Raw genomic sequence first — 22691 nt, 5'->3', positions numbered from 1 at the left:
GCTCTGTGGTCCAGGCTTGACCAGAGAGCAGAGAGGCACCTGCTAGGAACCAAACAAGCCAAGGCAAGTCCTGGAGCTCCCCAGGCCCAGATGAGGGCTAGGACATGCCCAGGGTCCTGCAAGCTGGGAACCTCCGCTCATATTCCTGTCTCTTTCACCTTGCTGGCAGCTCTGAGAATCCCTGCCCTGGGTATAGTCTAGGTCCTTGGGCTGGAAGCGACAGATGAGTGATGAGGCCTCAGAGGCCACTGCTCAGGGGTCTCTTTGCCCTGCATAGCCCTTCCTTCTCCGGAGCCGACTCAATTTGCTGATCTTGACTTCCAGGCCAGATGTTTGGGATGCCAGAAGAGAGACAGGGTTACTCCCACCACAGCCATTAGCGCTGTCCCTGGGATCTTTCAGGAGGTACATGAGGACCTGGGCCCATAGCTGGGGTCTGGTTCAAGCCTGCCCCTTCGGGATACCCCCAGCCCCAGGAGACAGGAGGCATCGACCACTCTGCTTTGTCAGAGTGCTGGAGAGCACCGCAGGCAGGCGGGGGACAGGGTGCAGGAAAGGAGGATCAGTCTTGGGGGCCTTAGAGGTGGTCTGGTCCTGCCTTTCCCAAAGGGGCGCCTGCAGGATTGGCTCTGCGGGATGCTGGTGGGTGCTCCAGGCCCACAGGACCCTACAGCCAGCCAATGCTGGGAGTTAAATAAACTCTGCAGTAGAAGCAGCACATTTAGGACAAGAGAGGTCAGGGTGCAGGGGGTATAGTGTGTCCCCCTGTCCTGACCACTGAAAGCCGCTGTTGCAGCCTGTAATTAGAGACTAGTGTGCAGTGAAACAAGCCCTGGGAAGCGCTGATGTGGCCCAGCCCCTACCCTGCCCTCGTTTCCAGCGAAGACCATGGCGGCGGCTCCCCGGGCTCTTGGGCCAGGGCTCTCTCCTCCAGGAGGTGAGGGAGGAACTAGTGGCTCAGGGAAGAGACCAAAGCAGGGCTTGGGAGGTGCGGGCAGCTTCGAGGGAAAGCAGGGGGCCAGGATGGGCAAGCTCACCTTTCAGGGAGAAGGAGGAGCTGCCTTGGACAACAGGCAGGTCATTGTCGGAGCTCTGAATGCTGGAGGAGTACTCCCAGACCCGGGAAGTGTAGTTACCTGGCCAGGCAAAGAAGAGCTGTCAGGCCCCCACAGCCAGGCACGGGGGAGGGGGCACGACCAGGACACAGCCAGGTTGGTGACTCTCCAGCTACTGGCCGCGACTTAAGCCAAGATGCCACTCTGTGATCCCAGTGACACCTCACCCCTGTCCTCTGCCCCAATGTTACCTTTCTAAAATATAAAGCGTAGACAGGTCCCTGCCCTAGCTAAAGGCCGCTGTCCTCAGAATAAGACGCAAAGTCCCAAGCGCAGCCCACAACTCTGTTGTGAGCTGCTCCCCCCAACCCTGTCGTGAGCTGCTCCCCCCAACCCCCACCACCCACCATCTCCCACTTCTTGGCTTCATGTCTGCTCTCCCTCCACCACGGAACGTTCCAGCCAGGCTGAGCACCGCTGTCTGAGACACTCCAGCTTCTCTCCTGCCCCAGGCTGTGTGCCCAGACCCTGTCCTCTGCCTAGGACACTCCTGCTGTTCCCCACCCTCAGCGATTCATGTGTGGGGTCTTCAAGTGTCAGTCTACATGGCACCTTCCCGATGTCTGCATGTGCCTCAGCCCCCTCCCCACATCGTCCTGCACCCGCTACCCTCTGGGTTGCAATTGCTTGCTCAATTGTCTGCCTCCCGCAGAGAGCTCACACGAACTGGGAATGTGCCTGTCTGGCCCCTGCATCACACCCGGTGCCTGGCACAGAGCCTGGTTCCTGGAAGGTGCTCACTGTATGGTTGATGGATAGAATGCATGAACCAATGAACAAATAAATACAAACACCTAAAACCTGGGGACAGAGGCAGTTGATAGTTGCCAAGTTGAATAGGCTAACACACGCCCATGTGCAGGCATGTCCTGTAGTCCAAACGAGGCAATGGGGAGGGGGTGGGAGGAGCAGCCAGAGCACTCAGAGGGCATTGGAGTGGGGGGCTCAGAGCCCCTGTGGGTGACGCACCCTTCTCCAGCACACCCCCCCACCAGGCTTGAAGCATCAGTGGCCTGCTTAGTCAAGCTCACCTCTCAGCTGCCTGTGGGGAGGGCTGGGGCTGACTTTTGGCCTCAGGGGTCAGAGATGGTTGGGGCTGGCCACTGGCCCCAGTGCAAAGCTCCCCCCATAGGGATCACAGGCAGCCTCTGCAGCAAGCCCTCCGTGAGCACACCCACCCAGGGCTCCCCGAGGCCAGACACATTGTCCTGTTCACTGGTGCCTTTTGCCTCTCTCAACAACTGCTTCCTGGCCTGACCCCCTCCTACTTTTGAGTCCTAGGGCTGTAGCACCGATCAGGACAAATAAGCTCTGTCCTCAAGGTGCTCACGGTCTACTGCATATGTGGAAGAGGGGGTGCCACTGGTCCCGGCTATGAATCCAGTCCTGGTCATAGAGGCCTAGGCATTGCTCTGTCCTCCAGGTGCCCCTGACCCTCCAGTCTCCACGGGTCTTGTCCTCACTGAAGAGTCCTCCAGTGCTATGTCCGGGCCAGGGCCTGACCTGGTCCCCTTCCTCCCCATGCATGGCTGGCACATAACCAGGAGCCCCCAGGACAGAACCAGGGCCTCCCAGAACCAGGTCTCATTGAGTGCATGGCCCTGCCCTTGGGCAAATGGTCCCCTCAGAGCACTGGGCAGAGGAAGACCCTGAACTGAGCAGCTTCCCCTGGGGCAGCCACATCCCCACCCCCATTTCACCTCTCCTGGATCTTAAGGTGCTGCTCGATCACCTCCCTACCTGGAGCTCCAAGGCCAGCCCCATTTCCTGCCATGTCTTTCTTTCCAGTCAAGCCAAACTAACTTGTTTTAACCACTGTACGACTTTTCACTGCAGAAGTACACAAATCAGTAGAGATTTTCTGTGGGTCCTCATGCCCTGTTACTTGCTGTGCGCAGGGGTCCCCACACTTACGCCCAAGGTGGCTGCGCAGCCTCAGTTTCCCCAGATCCTTCCTCAGGGATCGAAGAATACAGGCACTCAAGGATCTTCAGGGGCACCAGCCTAACTAACAGTGTCCCCCACAAAAGTATCCACACACAATTCACACTCCACAGGTAGGATCTCTCCCCACCCGTGTCTGGGCCCCCCACCCATCCCAGCTCCCCACATTCATCCCACATTGCAGACCCAGCCCCATGCCCCAGGGCCCCACTTCTATGCCCCTCCTGCCTGTACAGCCCCATGTGAACCCTGTGCAGCCTCAAGCTGAGCCACCACCTACCTTTGGTGCCATAGAGATTGTTGAAATTCTTCTGGGTGGTCTCCTTGGTGAAGCGGCCAGGAGATGAGGGCTGGTACGATGTCCGGGTCCCGCCTGTGAAGCAGATGAAGGGGGCTGTCATTGCACAAAAGGGTGTCATGCAGCACTCCTTGCCCCCAAAAGTGGCTCAAGCGCCCATCACAGGACCTGGATTCCACCACTGAGAGAGGTCCTTTGGGTCTGACATAAGGTCATCAACTAATTTATCACCCAAATCGGCATGCTTTTGAGAGTAGAAGGGCTCTGTTAGTAGCCACGCAGAGAGCGTCAGCAAACACCTGGAGAGCCCATGGCCACCACTGGGGCAGAGTCGGCAAGCTCTCGGCCACACGAGGGTGGAGCCTCCTGGAGGCGGCCTGATGCACCAGGAACACCTCCCAGGGGCCCACACAGGCAGCTGCTTCCCGGGAGATCAGAGCCTCACTTCACAAGCGCTTTCCTTCCCACACACCTGGGCTCTCACAACAGCCTCATGAGGAAGCAGTGGTGACTGACATCCCCACTGTACAGCTGAAAACAGTGAGCTCCCCTGTGTATTCCAGTCCTCTGTTACCTCTGTCCCTCCCCACCTGACCTTCAGAAGACACCACACCCCCAGTTCCAGCCCCGCCAGTCCGGCCTGTAAGCCTTTGTGCTGGTGGTCCCTGATGCCCTCTGCCCATCACAGTCATGTCCCCTCTACTGAGCACAGGTTGCTGGAAACTCACCCCTCCCAGGAAGGAATCGCAGCCACTGTCAATCCCGCTGACCTCAAAGCTCCCAGACTCAGGACCCAGTCCCTTTAGCAGCCTTGTTTCTTTCATCTCTTGGTGACTCCTTGATGCCCTCCCCCAACCTCACCCTGAGCCTGAGAGCTCTCAGAGGACAGATTTCCTGTCCCTCCTGTCCTCGGCACAGGGCTCTACCCACAGTGCCGGGGAAACCTGTTTCTTCCATCACAGACATCATAGACTGATTCACAGTGACTGAGCTGGGAAGTCTCCCAGCATGTGAGCACAACCTCCCCTCTTCTCAGATAGGGGTACTGAGGCCTGCCCAAGGTCCCCCAGGCCCTAGGCCCTAGGGGTGGCATCATAGCGGGTGATGCTTCCCTCCACCCCCTCCCACAGCCTGCAGGAGGCTCATGCCAGGCCCTGGGTCTCCTACAGAGCAGGAGAGACCCACAGGAGCCTGTCAGGGCACTCGATGGCACCCCAGGGCCTGGCCCATGGATGGAAGGGAGAGACAGGAGGGGCAGAGCCAGGGCAAGGCGGGTCAGGGGTTCTGAGGAGAGGGGTGCTGGGTCCGGCTGGTTAGAACAGATCATCCTCTCCTAGAACTTGGCCCAAAAGCACAGCACCCCGGGCAGGGAGGGGCAGGCTGGCTGGCTGGGGCCTGGCCCACACCAGGAATGTCCGAGGAGGGAGAGCCCAACACCAAGAAGCCCAGGGGCTGTTTTCAAATTGGGTGGGGCGGCATAGGTACTTCTCTGTTGAGCTCATCTCATCTCCCTAAATCCCCCAAACCTCGTGTGTGTGTGTGTGTGTGTGTGTGTGTGTGTGTGTGTGTGTGTCTGTGTGTGTGTATGTGTGTGTGTGTGTCTGTGTGTGTGTATGGGTGTCTGTGTGTGTGTGTGTGTCTGTGTGTGTGTATGGGTGTCTGTGTGTGTGTGTATGTCTGTGTGTGTGTGTATCTGTGTGTGTGTGTGTAAAGACGTGTGAATTACTGATTAGCTCCCGGAGGCTTCCCCCTCCCCAGCGCCTGTGCCTTACCCATGCCTCCCTCCTCCCCCAGCCTCCCTCTCCCACACACAGACACACGCCCCCATGGCCCGAGGCCTGGCATACCAGCCATTATGGAACGGGCAACGTTGTGGTTTGTTGCTGGCGCTCAAGAATGTGAGCGGCCACCACAGGGCAAGGACAGGCAGGCACTGGTCTGTGCTAGGGCCAGCACCTTGCAGGTTGGGACTGTCCAGGGCCGGGGAAGGAAGCTGAAGGGGCAGGGTGCAGAGCCAGGAAACTCAGAAGAGGAGGCACCACTCTTCCTGCCTGGAGGAGCAGAATGGTCCTGGGGCAACCATCCCACAGGGTTGAGCCCCTACAAAACCCTGAGCCAAAGCAAAACACAGCTCCAGCCTGGCAGAAGGGAGCCCAGGACACTTCCAGAAGGAAAGAGAAGCAAGGATGTGGACTGGAGGCCAGAGGACAAGGAGGGCAAAGAGAGGCTGCCTGTGTGGCCGGGTAGGAATGCCTCTGAGGAAGGAGCTGGCACCAAGTAACTTCCCATTCGAACCAGGATGCTTCTGAGAGTGAACGCAGATGCCATTCATAATGACATCTGGACAACACGTAGATGCCAGGACTTTCCCAGGCAAACTGGACGGACCATCAGCCCTACCCAGAAGGAACCTGGCTAAGAGTCACTGCACAGACTCTGGGGGTCTCTGGGCAGCAGGAGAGACACTAGATCTGGGGCGAGGGGGCTCCCCCTTACCCTTGGGCGTCAGGTACATGGAGTATCTCTTCATGGTGTCCGGTGCACTCCACTCACCCCCGAAGCTGTTGGTGTAGTTGTTCATGTAGCGATGGTCACCACCTAGGAAGGAGAGGGTCGGGTCAGCAGAGGGAGTAGGTGGGAAGGAGTAGCTGGCCCACTGGGGAGCTTTGGGGCTCAGCTGAGTCAGCCCATAGTCCATTCCCTACATCCCAGGGAGAGCCAGGGTTCTGCAACCTCAGAGAACATGGCGCTTTGCACAGCATTCCTTCAGTTCCTGAGCTCTTGGTGGAGGAGGGGATGCCTGCAAAGAGCCACCCACCCTCTTGGACCGAACCCTTGTGAATAAGATCGTGTGCACAGCACTTCACCTTTTCAAGGTGCTATTAAAACCCATTTCTTATGTGATCTGTACACCAACTGTGGTTACATCCCGAGACAGATAAGGAAATTGAGACTCAGGAAGTGAGAGAAGCAGCTTGCCCAATGTCACATGCCAATAAGGGCAGAGTTGAGGTTTGAGCCCTGGCCCACTTCTTCCGGGTTCAGTCCCAGACACTGCTAGCGGCCTAAGGTGAGAGGATGATGTCCCAGTGTTGGCCTTCACAGCCCAGGGATCTTGGTAGTGGAGTGAGCTGCTATGGCCAGGGCCACCCACCTGCAGACCCCCTAACTTAAAGAGATCTGCTGCTTGATGCTTGGCTTCCCTCAGCACCCTCCACCCCATTCCTTTCTCTTGCGACTTCCCTGTGTTCTACTTTCCCTGTCCTTCCCTCTGTCTCTCCTGAGCAAAAGAAGGAATGTGCCTGAGACCCTCATTCTTCATCTTCATCACCTGCGCCTAGCAGTGTCCTGGTGCACAGTAGATACTCAAAGAATAAGCAAATGCCCTCCTAGGTGTTAGCCCAGCCCTGTGCCTCACAGAGCCCAGGATGAAGTGGCCTGTGCCTCTTAGCACAGGGGCCTTTGAGAGTGTGGACAAGTCCCTGGTCTGGTGGGCAGGCTGGCATCAGGGAGGAGTGGATGGTCACTCCACTGTATGACTCACCCGCCACTGCCTCCTAGAGCAGACACACTCCCAGCATCCACTCAGCAGCCACACAAAACAACACAGGCAGAGGAGCCTCCCCCACAGCCCCAGGCACAGGTGTGGGCCACTGAATCAGTAGAGCCCATCCCTGCTCCTGCTTGCCGCCTCGCCACACACCTCGTACAGAACGCAGGGCCACACCTGTACAGAGGCCTTGGCCAGTATTGTGACCTAGAAATGGGATAGTGAGCGGCCAGGAGGCTGAACAGTTTCTGCAAGACTCACCCCAGCCCAGTCTGGGCCAGCCCCCCAGGCCTGGCCAGACCTTACCAGAGGGGCTCCCAGGGCTGATGATTATCACATTCCTCTACCCCACTGCTGCAGCCACAGGCAGCCACAGCTTCTTAGATGAGAGGGCATGGGAGACTGAATAGCAGAGTGTTCAACCTCGCGGTGCCCCCTACCGAGCTGTGCGCCCTTTGAAAAGATGCTTCTCTGAGCCTCAGCCTTCTCGTCTGTAAAATGCAGTACACCCCGCTGGGAAAATAAGGTAATGTGCGTGAGGAGCTCGGCGAAATGCCCAGCATCTAGGGAGCATTCAGTCATTGTCAGCTGTCACCATCACCATTAGCATCATCACTATTGTCATTAGAAGGAGGATCTCAGGATCTGAGTGCCGTTTGAAGCCAAATGATTGTCTTCCTGAAATGGCTTGCTTATCTGTCCTTGGGTGTGATTGAATGTCCCCCAATTTTCACAGGGACACTGTGTGATATCACCATTGCCAAGGTGCACAGCTGGTCTCCTGAACCCCAACCCTTCTGCACACTCTTACTCTCCCCTCTTCCCCCAAAGAATCATATGCTCTGTCTGGAGAGCAATCAGGGGTCATTTCCTCTGGGGCATTCGCATCTAGCAGTCATTAATAAGGCTGGACTCTCAAGGCCCCGAGCCACGCCTGGGCCACCGGGTGGGGCCTCGGGGAAAGTGTGAGCAGGCTTCGGGCCCTGAAGGGACTGGGTGGAAAAGGACTTAACGATGTTGTTTCTCAGGTTCAGAGGCTTTTTGTGAGATGATTCAGTTGACCTCTGAGGGGACAGCATGACTCAGAAGAAAAGCTGACTTTAGGGGAGCTGGTGAGTCACAGAGACTCTGTGTCCCACTGTCCCCAGTCCAGCCCACCAGGCCAAGTCCCACCTCTGGGCTCAGCACTGCTCAGCACAGCCATGATGACAGTCAAGTCCCCCATCCAGGCATGGCTGCAGTTCTAGGTCACGTCTGCTAGAGTCTGCAAAGCCACCACTTTGGAGTCTGGCCCATACTGGTTGTTGCATCCACACAGCTGCTGGGCTGGGCCCGGCAATTAGATATAGATCTGAACAAAACCAGTCCCTTAGTTTGATGGACTATCCACAGAGAGGAGGCATTTGTGCAGCCAGTGCCCAGGATGTTCCTGCTCTGGAAGCCCCTTGCAATAGCTTCGTAACTTTGGCAGCAAGTTCAAAGGGGAGGAGAGTTAGAATCCCTGCATCCTAGTCCAAACAGCCTGAGGAAGTGTGGGTGGGTGGGAACAAGAAGAAGCAGCTCACTGGATACCAGCCCACATCAGGCAGCAGGAATTGATTTGGGGGAGAAAGGTCCACGGCCCTGGGGCCCAGCCACGAGAGGGGACCTACCGTTCTCCATGTGGTTCCTCTCAATGAAGTTGCGGCTCAGGTCTGCCTTGCACATCTTCTCAACGTGGCGCATGCATACATTGAGTAGGTCATCCTTGAAGTTGCCTAGCGACTGTCCCAGGCCCTCCCCCTCGAGCAGGACATGATAGGTGGGCAGGGGTGGGGGTAGAGAGTAATTGCTCATCAATGCACCAAATTCCTACCAAGAAAGGAAAGAATGTCATGAGCTATGAGGACTCTTCTCTGCCAGGGGCTCTCACAGTGCAGTTGGGAGTCTCAGCGATGCAAGCTCCACTCTTCCTCACTGGACATTTGTTTCTTCTGAAAGGTGAAAAGGTTCAACTAAAACCCACTAGATGCTAACATCCCTGATGGCACTAGCATTCAGATGTCTGACTCCACGACGCTCTAAAGTGCGTGCATCTGTTTACCTCATACGGTTTATGAAAGGAACACAAGCTGTGAAGACCAGGAGTGAACGCACTAAAGAAATGCAAGGAATTACTATAGCGTTCAAGGTCAGCTATGGTGTGTTTTTTTGTTTGTTTTTTGGTTTTTTTTTTTTGAGGTGGAGTCTCGCTGTGTCACCCAGGCTGGAGTGTAGTGGCACGATCTCGGCTCACTGCAACCTCCGTCTCCCGGGCTCAAGTAATTCTCCTGCCTCAGCCTCACGAATTGCTGGGATTACAGGTGTGTGCCACCATGCCCGGCTAATTTTTTGTATTTTTAATAGAGACAGGGTTTCACCATTTTGGCCAGGCTGGTATCAAACTCTTGATCTCAGGTGATCTGCCTGCCTTGGCCTCCCAGAGTGCTGGGATTACAGGCATGAGCTACCACACCCAGCCCATGGTGGTATTTCCACCTGTACATGCCATGCTCAGTCCTGCTTTTGCACTTCTCATTTCCCTTCCCCCTCACTGAAGACTCTATCCTTCCTCTCAAATCCTAACAGGACTCCAAGACCCAGTTCAAACTCCACCTCCTCCACAAAGCTGTCTTAGCTTCCTCTAGCCTGCCTGCCCCTCTCTGAGCTTCCACACTTATCTCCTGAGCCATATGCTTTATCATTTAATTACACACTTTTCTATATTGTTCTCTAATTGTACATGTCTTATCTTCCCAGCTGGATTGCAGTTGCTTGGGGGCAGAAACCATGTCTTGTACCTCTCTATTCGCCATAGCACCTAATAGAGTACTGGGCACAGTAGAATCCAAAACACTCTAGCAGATGGAAGGATGAATGAATGGATAGACAAACGGACTAGATCCGAAATAACAAACATGCCACCCTCCTACGCCACTCCCCCTACACCCGATTAGTGGATCTCAGAACTCTTGCCTACTGAGCCTGGAGCACTGCTAGCACCTATCAACTGAAGTTGGCACAAAGTGATATTTGTGTGCCATCTTGAGAGTAGGTAGGGAAATGGATTGGATTTTTAAAAATTAAATAGAATGGAGTTTGGATGGATGGATGGATGGATGGTTGGATGGTGGATGAATGGGTAGATGAACAGGTGGATAGGTGGATGGATGAATGATGGAGGAGGGTCTCGAAAAGTGGATGGGGGATTGAGGGACTGAGTGGCAGAGGAGTGCCTTGTTACCTGCAGAAACAACACAGAGTCGCTGATGCTGTGCAGCTGCTCCCGGGTCTGCTTGTCCTCATGCAGCACCTTGGCCCTTTCGTCCAGAGCATCCACGATCACCTTCACCTGGTCCACAGCATCCTGCTCCCGCTGCTCCAGCGCAGCCCTCACTTCCTCCTTTTGCTTCTCCAAGTCCCGCACCAGGTCCCGGAAGTTCTGCTCCAGGATGGCCTTCTCATTGGTGGTGAAGCTCTGGGGGTCCAGCGTCAGGAGAGGGATCAGACAGGGCTTTAGTTGAGGAAAGAAATCTCCCAAGTCGAGTATATCTTTAGGTTTCCAATACAGGATCAGGGCATTCCCACTGCATCAGCCTGACAAGCCTGTTTAGCCAAGAATCTCATTCAAAGGCATCACTGAGGGATGCCACCTGCTGACAGAGATAGCCAGGTTTGTTCTCAGCCCACACTTCTTATCCACCTGTGGCTCCTTCCTCTTGGTGGGTTGACATGAGCCATCATTCCATGATTGAATGACTCCTGGTGGGCCCCAAAGTTCTCCCATGGGTCACAATATGCTCCCTGAAACCCTAACCAGAACCAAACATCATTCAGAAAATGAATGGGCTGGCTGTGTGTGTAATCAGGGTTAAGCAGGCAGTGATTTCAGATTGTGGTTTGCAATTATCCAAACCATGGCAGACATACATTTAGCCACACTGGCATAAGTAGAGAAGAAATGGCATGTATTTGGTGGCTGGGTAGTCTGGTAGGCAGAACAGACATTGGAGGACATTGGAAGACACATTGGAGGACAAGTCTGGGGTCTTTATTTGCTGGGATAATATGAAATGGCCATTTAGGTCACAGACAGGATCCAATCTGGGTACTTGGCTCAGGCTGAGAAGGGGAGTGGGTGAGAATGTCAGAGAAGGTGGGAGAAGCCAGAAGACACACGTGTGGGAAGTCGACGTGGGCCTGAGACTCAAATGGGAGCTGAGGCCTGCCTCTTTCCAGGCAGGCCAGGTGGGGTGAGGGAGCAGCAAGGTGAGGAGCTTGGGGGCTGCTCACCTTGATGCGGTCCTTCTCCTTCTGCCACTTCTCAGCTTCATCCTCAATCTCAATGATCTTGAGCTGCAGCTGCTCCTTTTGCAGTGACAGCTCCGTCTGCAGAGAAAGAGCCAGGATTGGAGAAGTCAGTGGGAGGAGATGGAAGAGAACCAGAGAACCAGGGAGCGGGTCCACCCAGGGAGCACACTCGCAGCCAGGGCTCATCACTCATCTATTCAGCTCTTCATTCAGCAAACATTCATCAGGACCTCGGATATGCCAGGCACTGTGCCAGTTGCCAAGGATCCAGCAATGAGTTAAATACCATCTTGCTGTATTCTCAGGCTGCTAGGGCTGGACATCCTAGCCATGTCTTTTTAAGGGTGGTGCTTGCCCTTTTCAGTGGACCTGGAGACACTGGGAAGAGAAAGGAAAGGGACTCAGCCCAGCTCAGTGCAGCCCAGCCCAGGGAGTGTCTCGTGGCAGTAACAGTGTGCAGCGTTTCTATGGCATGACGTAGGGCTGTGTTGCAAGCAGCAGCCAGGGTTGCCACCGGCATGGACTCCGTCTGGGCAAGCACAGCTGTAAACCTGTTTATGGGAAAGGGAAGGCATTCTGCAATTTTGGCAAGACAGGGACTTTTACCCAGGGACTCTGGGGAAGGAGAAGGCTAGAGAGGAAGGCTATGTAGAGTGAAAGGAGGGGTTGTAGGGACCCCTGCTCAGGGGGAGGACACAGGCTGTTGGGGTCTGTAGGGGTTTAGGAAGAGGCTGTACCAGTGTGTGCTGGGACATTAGCTTTCATTCCCATACTCACCTTCCATTTGGGGAAATGCCCTTCTCTGAAAAGCAGCCATAATCGAGACAAAAGGAGAGGCATGAAGCTAAGACCAATCCCATCCAGCCAAGCCTCTGTTCTGCTGGGCTGCCCTATAGGACTCCAAAGCCCTTGCTAGTGTGGGCAATAGGTGGTCTCCATCTGACAGGTCAAGGCATCCAAGAGACCCTTGAATTGCTCCAGGTCTCCCCATTATCACTGGGCTTTGAATGCAGAGTCCCACTCCTTTCTCTGACCATCTCCTTGAGGAGCCCAAAAGAATAGTCAAGGTGAGGAAGCCACAAACCACTAGGAATGTGAGTTCCATCAGCCACGAATCATGAGCTCCTGGGCATGTGCATCACTGCCCCGCACACCTTCTGCACGCCCCCCTGCACCAAGGGAGTGCTAACAGGGGACCTGCTGCAGGCACTCAAGGAAGCGGATCCGATGGTAGATAGAGCTTCCCTAGCTGTCTTGGAAAAAGTGCCCAGAGGGTGGGGCAGGAGCCACAGAACTTCCCAGAGAGTCTCTGAATCCCTGGCTTCCCTGCCCCCACCACCACATTCCTGGGCTCTCCAGGCAGGGAGACTCAGAGTTGTTCTCAGTAGCATTTACCCCCCCAGCAATGGGCAGGAGATGCCATAGCATGGAATCACCAGAGATGGAAAAGAAGACCTGAGAAGATGAGGTTGGAGATTTGGCCCCATCTCTTGAAAAAAGGCTGGAGAGAAGCCAGCAGCCACTAAATAAGGTGATGAGAGAGTGGAAAACGAGAAAAGAAGACCCACGGCAATGGCAGAAACTCGACCCTCGTACTCTCTGAGGATGCAGTGCCCACGAGCCCAGGAAACACAGGCTGGCAGCCCCAGCAGCCCCAAAGGTCTCCGAGGAGGCTGGACCTGGCAGGTGTATCTGACCTGTGAGGAACAGCCCAAGAGGCTGGACTGGGAGTTGGCCCCAGACACCGTTCTCATCTCTGGAGAACTGCTGAGTGAAGCCCTAGGTTGGGGAACAGCTGGAGGCCCCCCACCTCCAGACCCAGCTCAGCATTGGAGGAGTTGGCACCTGGGTTCCTCACCCCATCTTACCACCCCCAGAACAAGGTCTGATGGAAAAGAAAGCAGAGAACAAAAGCACAGTCCCTCCCACCATAGGCCAAGGGCGAGCCCTGGTAAAAATCCTGTTTCAAACAGGGGACGGGCAGCCCTTCCGTGAAACGAGCAATGGAGGGTCCAGGGGGAGGTCACTGGGAGCAGGTGGCTCTGAAAGTTGCCTGGCTTCTCTGTGCCTCAGTAGCTCTGTCTGGTCCATGGGGGCACTAAGAGGACCTGCCCCCCAGGGGTGCTGTGGAAGGCACTGGGATTGGGAGTGAAGTTCCCAGAAAGCATTTGGCACAGAGTGAGCACTGTCTGAGCAATGGTCCCCATCATCACTGGTGTGTGGGCACCTTCTGTAGACCAGGGGCCAGGCCAGGTGTCTTCATTCACACCATGCTCAGAGGAGTGTTTGCAGCGTGGTGGGCAATTGGGCCTGGCATTGGCAAGTGAGGAGTGCAGCAGGTGTGATCAGGTGAGCTGTCGGAGGTGTTCAGTGGTGAGGATAGGGTACACTGTTGGATTAGGATCCAGATGGAGTGTGTACACTATCCAGACACAGAGTGAAGAGTAGGGAGTGCTTAGAGAGGCTAGGGAGATCAAGACACAGGGCTGAATGCAAGATGGAAGCCTAGCTTATTGATAATTGAAGACTGGAGGACACTGGCGGAAATGAAGGAGGGAAAAAGGGGATGAGGGTGGACTAACCACCTGCAAGTGGAAGGAGGTCTGACCAGAGAAGGTGAAGGCCACGAGTCAAGTGCCTGGAGTGAGCAGAAGTGCACAGGAAGACCAGGCGAGGGCTGCATGGTTGGTGCTGCAAAAGAGGAAAGATCTCCCCAAGTGAGCATGGATCCATTGGCCAAGACAGACGAAGGAGATAGAGAGTTCAGGGATGCAGAATTCCATGGGGATTAGAACAAAGAAGCGTCTAAGCCAAGAGCAGGGAAAGGCCAGCCCCCTGGGAGTCTATCCTGTGTAAGGGAGCAAGGGAAGAGGGCGACAGGGCTAGCTGAGCACCGAGGGGTGGAGAGCTGAGCCAGAGGTGTTGGCGGATGATGTGGAAACCGGTGAGGGCAGGGTCAGAAGGGGAGACTGTCTGCAGCTGTGGGTGGAAGAGTCGGTCAGGGTGGAGGAGAATTTGGCCTCCGATTCCTTTGGGGCACTGAGGAAGTCAGACACAGGCTGGGAAGGGGCCTTCTTCCCACAGCATGTCTCGAAAGACCAGACAAGCAGGACACAGCAGGCCCTTGGGAGGGACCTTGGACTGGGGACTCTGTGCTGCTAGAATGGTCCTTTCTCACCTCTGGGATGCATCCTACCCTGTCAAGGGAGGAGCGTTTGGGGTGAGACCTCTAGGGATGCATCTCCCGTCTGTTCAGCTCTTGGCAATTTTTCCTGTATAGGAAGTAATATGACATGGGAAGGTTTCAAAGACGTGGGGTTCTCCTTCAACACTAGGAGATGGAAGGAAGGGAGCTTTGATTACTGAGCATCTACTAAGTGCCAGGAATTTTCTCCTCTAACCAGCAAAATCTTCCTGTGGAGGTAAGTGGCATTATCCCCATTTCACAGGTGTGAAAACCGAGGCCTAGAAAGATTACAGAGCTTGCCTAGTTCTCGCAGTTGGAAAGCTGTAAGGTTAAGCTGCAACACCAAGACTCAGATCCTATTCTGTGCCTTAAGAGGCGCATCTACAGGTGGTGGCTCTAGGCTGTCCTGTGTGTCTTCTGTGACATTGTCCTTCCCCTTCACTCCTGCTGACCCAAGCCCACCCATGCTCCCTTCACCTCGCAGATGACACGTTGGCAATTCCACCTCTTTCCTCTTGCCGCCACTTCCCTCCTCATATCCTCCCCACTGCCCCCTGAGGCCCCAGCTTTCCCTCTCCCTCTCTCCCTCTTCCCTCAGAAAGTGGTTGAAGGCCCCACAGCCCCGCCCCGCCCACGCCTCCCTCCCGACTTCCTACTCTCCGCTTCATCCCTCCCTGTCCAGGCTTGTCCCTAAATGATTCCTTTGTTCTCTTCTCCCACACCTGTCTGATTGCTTCTTGCTCTCTGATGCTGGGAACGGGCCCTTCATGGGCCACCTGGCCTTGAAATCCTTCAGCCTTGGGTGAGCAGAGGTTTTCCTGAGAGCAGATGGGTGGTTCAGCAGCTAGCAATGCCTCAACCCAGACGGGGTCTTCAGGTGGAGACACACCTGGGCACCCACCTGGATAGGTGTACCTTCACTGCCCCCAGGGAGGGGGAGACTGGCCGGGATCTTCCTGGCCTGAATTCACTGCATGGGCTATCGGCTGTGACATTTGCCAAATGAGCCAGTTAATTGCCAAATTTGTACTCTCAGACAAATGGTAATTATCTGGATAAGAATCTGAAATGCTGGATAGATTTCCCCATTTCCACCCGGATGACAAACAGCCCGGGATCGGTTAGTCTGCTTGACTGAGGTTTACTGTTCCTCCTGCTTCCCCACAGCCTCAGGTCAGGGGAGAGGTGAGACGGGGCAAGGAAGGGATCACCCTGGCCATCTCCAGGCCAAGAGTGGGGAAGAGGATGCAATGCCAGGCCAACGGCGTGTCAGCAGCCCACTCAGTCTCCTCCTTCACCTTGCAGGCGGGGACGCAGGCACAGCGGAAACCTCCCCTTCCTGGGCCATGGTTTCCCTGTGGTGAAATTGGACTAGATCTCTGATTCCCAACCCAGCCGCACATTAGAATTCTCTAGGGAGACCTTTAAAAATACCTCCCGGGGTAAGGCCTGGGAATCTGTGTTTCCACAATTCACCAACTGATTCTGGTCTGGGACTACTGTTTGGGAGCCACTGGACTCGGTGGTCTCAAGAAGACCCTTCTGATCCTAAGGGAACAAAAAGGCTTCAAACAGCAGAGAGGAACCCCAGCTCTGCCACTCTCGAGTGCTGCAGCTTGCTTAAGTCTCTTGGCGACCTTGAGCCTTTTCTTCATCTGCACCACGTAGGACATGCCGGGCCCAGCACTGTGTGTGTGCGCCATGGACCCTGTGGACACTGGGTTGTCTGCTGCCTGCCTGCCGCTTTCCTCCCCTGCTTCCTGTCTCCAAGCATCTTTTATTTTGTTGTGTCCCCCCTAGCACCCAGAGAGGTTACCCTACCTCCTTTCTCACCCACCCCTTCCAGAGCAAGCATTCGCCCCCAAAGTCACCAAGGTCTCCAGGGAAAGGGGCCCAACCCCTCCCGGGCACCCAGGCTTTTAGCCCGACTCCCCTTCCCGAATCCCAGAGAGCTTTCCTGGGCAGACCAGTGCTGCTCAGACACTCAAGGACCAGAGGCTCCCTGTGCCCTGCCCAGCGGCCAGTGGCTCAGCCTCTCTGGAAGAATTGGGCAACGAGACGAGAAACAAAGCCATGGATGTGGTGACAGAACGGAATTGAGCCAAATGGTGGAGTTGAGAGAACGGAGGCGGCGTGAGGCTGAGCCTCCCCACAGCAGTGCTCCTGGCTGAGTGACCTCCACACATGCCTGTCATTCTGCCACCCCAGAGCAGGCCAGACCCATGACAGGGCAGGGCCACCCAAGAGCAGCCAGACATCCACCCAGGAGGTCTTAACATCCTGGCCTGCCAAAGCTTGAGATAGGTAGAAGGAGGGGCCATGAGACACAGAAAGGGATACATGTGGACATTTTAATCCCACCCACCTGACCTAGCCTGGGAAGTGTCCATTGGCAGACGGGTAGACTGGAGGACATGTATGGGACCTATTGTGACATTTGGGGTGGAATTGGAAGCATGCTGACCTAGGAACCACCAGAGGAAGGGGCTGTCACGTTGCCACACCAAGTGATCTTCTTCTACCAGAGACTCTGCTCAGAGTCTGTAGGAAGAGCTGAGGCCCAGGAGATGGGCACCCACAGCCCCAGGTGTCACCTCAGTCTCACACAACCAACCAAGGCAGGTCTGAGGCTACATCATCCGGGCCTTCACCACCGACCTGCAGAACAGGTTCTAATCAAGGCTGCTTGCAAACAGCTATGTGTTGGCTGATGTTTGGGTCTGCAGGAGAGGCCTCAAAAGGATGTCAAGACTGGCACATTCATTCACTTTGGCCCATCGACCCACTAACCCTGCTCTGTGCCAACGCTCCTCACCTCTGACATTCCAGCAGAGCCAGACCTAGACAGCCTGTGTGCCCAGCCCAGTCTCCTGGCTGCCTGGCTCCACTTCTCCCTGCCCAGCCCTATGCTGCAGGTATGCACGCAGCCTGCCTGAAGCTCCCACCATCACAGTCACTTTAGGGGATCGGGCATTTTCTCCTAAAGCACACATGTCCCAATCGCATCCCCTGGTGCCCTTTCCCTGGGGCACTCTCAAATACTGGAAGAGGGCTTCGGGGGCTTCCTCTTCAAACAAGGACCTTGGGCAGGCCCTTTCTTTCTCTGTGCCTGTGTCCCCATCTGCAAGGTGAGGGAAGACACTCGGGGGTTGCTAATACTCCATTGGCCTGGCTTTCTGTCCACTATGGCTTGATGTTGACTGGCAGCTGCTCTGTGTAACTGGGCAGGTGCTCCCCAGTCCTGTGTGCGTGTATATGAGCCCTGCCTCCTGCCCTATCAAGAGCCCTCCCTCAAGAAAAAGCTGTGAGTCCTACAGCAGCCCCCATGCCGGAACCTGAACTCTGAATCTGAGCTCCTGGTACCTCCAGACAGGGCTGCCCAAGACCCTCTGGCTCACCAGAACCACCTCTTCCAGGGGCACCAGGCTTAAGCAGAGATACCCTTGGTTCAGATCAAATTTGAGCCCAAACCCTACATAGAAGATGCAGTCACTTCATGTAGAGTTTGGACATTCTGATTCTTCGATAAGAATGTCCTTTGCTTGTAGTCAAGGTGGGAACCTGAAACCTCTGCCTTCTTGACACCTCTTTGTCCCCTCCTCATCCTGAGACCGCAAAGACATGTCTAAGAATCCTAGGGCTCTGTAGGGTAATTTGAAAACCAAGAGTCTGGCCTCAACCTTTGGGAGACTGAGACTGATAATGGAAAGGACTTATTCACAGACTTACAGTTAGTTAGAGGCAAAAACTAGGACTGGAAACTCAGTCACATTTCCTAAAACCTTGTCTGAGGCTCTGCAGTTTCTCAGCTGCTGTGATGAGGAGGACTGCCCCTTGTTCTGCCTAACCTCACAAGTTAGCTCCCTAAGAATGAGTTTCAAAGCCCCTGTCCCATCTTTATCTCCCAATATGAAGCTTGAGGCCACGCTGGGGTCAGAAAATGGGAGAAGCTGGAAACATCGTCTTCCTGGGCCAAATGAGGCTTCTGGAAGGGATCTGTGCGTCTGTTCCCCTCTCTACCTCACCCCTTTCTGTCCAGGTGGGCGGGGTGTGTGTGAGAGATGAAGAGAGAGAGGATTAAATGAGCAGCTCCCCCTGATCAGGAAGGCTGGGCAAGGAGGAGTCCTGCGCTGTTCAGGTCTGCGGCATGCAGAAGCTCTTCAGAAAAGCGGAGTCCACTGCTTTGGAGGCCGGGAAGTTAGGCCCCCTGGAAGGCCACCCACACCGGGAAACTGTGTACCTTAGGGTAGAGCGACCCCCTCATCTGTGGGGCAAAGGGCAGTGGCCACAGCTGGGCCCTTTGCCCAAATCACCTTCCCTAGGTATGCTACATCCACAAGACTGCACTTGCCTCTGCTCCTCCCCATAGAAGTGCAGGCACGGTCACATGCACGGAACTCATGCAAACACACTTACGTATCACATATACAAATACAGGCAAACATCCACAAAGGCACAAAAACACCACATGCGCATAAAATACACACATATGCAGATGCTCCTCAACTTCTGATGGAGTTATTTCTCAATAAACCCATTGTAAGTTGAAAACGTGATAGGTCAAAAATGCATGTAATACACCTAGACTACAAAGCGTCATAGCTTAACCTAGCTTAACTTAAACATGTTCAGAGCAATTGCATTAGCCTACAGTTTGGCAAAATCTTCTACTACGAAGCCTGTTTTGTAATAAAGTGTTGGATTTTATGGAATACTGTACTGAAAGCATAGCACTTTCACACCATCATAAATCAAACCATCCTAAGTCAGGGTTAGCTGCACATGTACACACCATCCACACACAAACTCCAAACTTCCCCAACAGTGTCCAGCTATAGGAATAGGTGTGTCCACACCCAACCACACACACAAAACACGGGGCCCAGCTGAGAGGATAAAGGACGCTGTGGAGAAGTCAAGAGACCGGCTGAGGATCCGCTAGAACAAGCAGCCACTGTAGCACAAATAAAAACTGCAAAACAGCAGAAAGGACATTTTGGTGGGCCCCAAAATTCTCTCCTTCTAGTATCTTTCCTCACCCACAATCCATTCCTCAGGAGCCAGTCCCACTCAGGTTGGAGGAATTGTCTCTTGTTTAAAGCAAAAAAGAAAGAAAAGAAAGAAAGAAGAAGGGAAGGAAGGAAGGAAGGAAGGAAGGAAGGAAGGAAGGAAGGAAGGAGGGAGGGAGGGAGGGAGGGAGGGAGGGAGGGAGGGAGGGAGGGAAAGAAAAAGAGAAAAAGAAGGAAAGAGAAAAAATAAGAATAAGAAGAGGAAGGAGACAGAGAATGAGGAGGAGGGGGAGAGGAAGAAAGAGGAGGGGGAGGAGGAGAAGAAGGAGAAGGAGAAGGAGAAGGAGAAGGAGAAGGAGAAGGGAGAAGGAACACCCCAGCCAGGCACGGAGCCCAGGAGTGAGTTCTGTGCCATTGGGTCTTACTCTCTGACCCAACTTGAATTTATCCTATAAATTTTGATCAGGCCCCCAACCCTTTCTGAGCCTCCATCTGCTCATCTAGAAAATGTCCCTGTCTCCTGAGACCTTAGGAGATTGGGGACCCACCTGGGATTAGGGGCAACAGGGGGCATGAGGGGAAGGAAATGTTTACTAAAAGTGCCAAGGACAGTAGAGGTTTAAACCCCAAACACGAGGAAGCCCCAGTGGAGACGATAAGGTCGGAGGGGCAGGGTGAGGGGAGAGGCCTGGAAGGGCAGGAGGGTCCCAGCGCGCACCTCTTTCTCAGCCTTGGCCTCCTCCACCGTCACGGTGCTGTGATTCTTGTGCTCCTGGAACATGCAGAGGTAGCAGATGCAGGTCTGGTCAGTCTGGCAGAAGAGCTCCATAGTCTTGCCATGCATGGGACACTTGCGGGCCTCGAAGTCCCGGATGGGCTCCAGCAGCTGGTGGTCTCGGAAGGCGGCGCCCTCCAGGTGGGGCTTGAGGTGCAGCTCGCAGAAGGAGGCCTGGCACACCAGGCAGGACTTGACCGCCTTCTGCTTGTTGCCGATGCAGGAGTCGCACAGCACCTCCTCGGAGCCGGACTTGGCCCGGGAGAAAAGGCCCGTGTCCGCCCGGGGGTAGCTGTTCCGCCGCGCCTCCCCGGGCTCCACGATGGACACCGCGGGCTTCCGCGGCTCCGAGAAAATGGACTTGCGCAGCTCGCCCTTTTCGGCAAAGGTGACGGGCGGCTTCTTGGCGGCCCCCAGCTGGAGACCTGCGTACGGTGACCTCTTGCCTTCCAGCGAGTCCATGCTGAAGTAGTTGGAGTTCTTGTCGTCGCCCGACTCGACAAACTGGATGATGGGTCGCCGCCACTCATTGCCCGCGAACAGGGCGCTCCTCCCTTCCCCTGGCTTCAGGGCGCTGCCCAGGCTCTTGCCCTCGGTTGCCTCCCCGCCGTGCCCGTTGGTGGTCTTGGCATCCTTGCCGTCGGCCTTGGTGCCATTCTCCAGGCTGCCATTGGGGCCCGACGGGCTCCGGGCGTCCCTGGCTTCCGGGCTCGACCCGTTGCTCCTGGAGGCATCTGCAGCTTCCATCGCGGGGGGCTCGGCTGGTCTGTTTCAGGCTTGCTGGGGTTCAGGGTGGGTGACCTTGCTGGTGGGGCGTCTCGGCAGGGAGTGGGGCAGGCAGCCGCAGGGCCCAGAGACACACCTGTGTGGGGAGGAGGAGGAGGGGAGGCGGAGGGGAGGAGTGGAGGGGAGGAGCAGCAGGTACAAGCCTGACACAACGGGCCCGGGGAGCCAGCAGAGCAGATAATTACACCGGAGCCACGCCCTGCACAGTCATCCCTAACCTGATTTTTAAAAGAAGCGTTTTCTTCTCCCCCAGCTTAATTATTTTCCACAACTCAGCAACCAGTTGGGCTGCTTCCCTCTGACGCACTTGCTTCTCATCGGGGGAGCGGGGAGCCTCTGTCTTCACAGATGGGCAGGCTTCACTGAGCCCACAGGCCCCTGGGGCAGAAGGTGAGGTGTCTGCAGAGGCCTACCGGACACAGGGCTGTTAACTGGGTCACACAAGTCAAGCAGCCTTGTAATTTGCGGGACTGAGTTTCAGAGGAAAGATGGTCCACCCCGGGACTGTGGAGCTGCTTTTCACCACAAGCGGGCAGGATGGGTTCCGTTTGATTTGGCTACTGATTATCGAACCCTACTTGCCAACCTCCAGGCACATTCCTAGGTACTGTATATACATGAGCTCATTCCAGCATCCCTAAAACCTGTTCAATTACCCCTTTTTAATAGATGAGAAAACCAAGGCTTTAAGAAGATAACTCACTGCCTAAGTCAAGTGGCAGAGCTGGGATTTGAACCCTAAGCCTTTAAGATGCCAAAGTCCCTTCTGCAGCTGGGAGGTCATGGAGTTAGCTGAATCTCCCACCAGAAGATGGCTTCTGAGAGTCTGTCCTATCCCAGTGGCCCTAATAAGATACGTATAGACCTTAGAATATTGCTATCAGAGCAGGCCAGACCCTTCGTGGACACAAAGGACTGAGGCACAGGAATAAGGGAATCCAAGCAATGCCAGGCCAGGTGGTTGGGTTCTCAGGGCCCAAACACTTGACTCACTCGTCTCCACACTTGCCCTTCTGTGTGACTCAGAAAACATCTGCCCATCCTCTCTGGGCCAGGCCACAGGCAATGTCCTCCGAAAAGAGGCCAGTGAAGTGTGGGATTCAGATAATCTCGAAAGTCACCTGTTCAAATATGACTATCACATAAATACAGACCTCAGGAAGAAAAGTAAGAAAAACAAATTTTATCCCCTTCCTCTCCCTGGCCCTGCAGAACACCAAGAACCCTCAGCTCTTGTAGGATATGCCCCCCAAGTCACTTCTGGGCTCTGACCCACTGGCCTCATCCTGGGAAGCCTCCAAACCCCCGAGGAAAGGGCCGTGCCTCTCCAGGGCCAGGCTGGGTGGGGCAGAGAAGACAGTAGGTGAGGCTAGCATGGCAGGTTCTGGGCTATGTGGAGGGGAGTGGGTTTCCCTTCCTTCACCTCAAATCCAGGTCAAGCTAGGAAGCCCCCGCCCCTTTGGCTGACCAGGCTAAGCAGGTAATCCTTTGTAAAAACAGTCCCTGGGAATGAGGGCAGAGACAAACCCAGCTCGCAAAGCAGCTGAGCTCTGAGAGGATGTATGTGGGGCGGTGTTGGCGTGGGGAGTGCTGGCTTCATGATGGGGATTCCCCTCTTACTTGAGGTCTCTGTCCGTGAGCCCCAAAGGAGCCCCATCTTGTTCAAACTCGCTGGTGAATTGGCTAAGAGCTCATCGG

The 22691-nt window shown here is 55.1% G+C and overlaps 1 protein-coding gene across 5 annotated transcripts in view; it reads right to left on the bottom strand.

Moving 5' to 3' along the window:
- TRIM29 (tripartite motif containing 29) overlaps positions 1-22691 on the bottom strand; it is a 39499-nt gene that overhangs the window by 14331 nt on the left and 2477 nt on the right. For 4 of the 5 annotated variants that reach the window (XR_004270864.1, XR_004270866.1, XM_032285189.1 and 1 more), the window contains exons 1-7: positions 20151-21152; positions 11219-11314; positions 10170-10403; positions 8560-8758; positions 5854-5955; positions 3340-3432; positions 1038-1136 (exon numbers count right to left, since the gene is read on the bottom strand). Coding sequence is in view for 2 of the 5 variants with exons in the window: in XM_032285189.1 (XP_032141080.1) it covers positions 1038-1136; positions 3340-3432; positions 5854-5955; positions 8560-8758; positions 10170-10403; positions 11219-11314; positions 20151-20954 (1627 nt within the window). In the remaining 3 variants the exon portion in view is untranslated. Of the gene's footprint in view, positions 1-1037; positions 1137-3339; positions 3433-5853; positions 5956-8559; positions 8759-10169; positions 10404-11218; positions 11315-20150; positions 21153-22691 lie in introns of those variants that run through there. The other variant, XR_004270865.1, reaches the window with a different exon arrangement.

This window comes from Sapajus apella, unplaced genomic scaffold, assembly GCF_009761245.1.
Source record: "Sapajus apella isolate SASKATOON/1434 unplaced genomic scaffold, GSC_monkey_1.0 scaffold16, whole genome shotgun sequence".
NCBI lineage: Eukaryota > Metazoa > Chordata > Mammalia > Primates > Cebidae > Sapajus > Sapajus apella.
The sequence above is the reverse complement of the archived record's forward strand: the minus strand, read 5'-3'. Positions and strand labels throughout refer to the sequence as shown.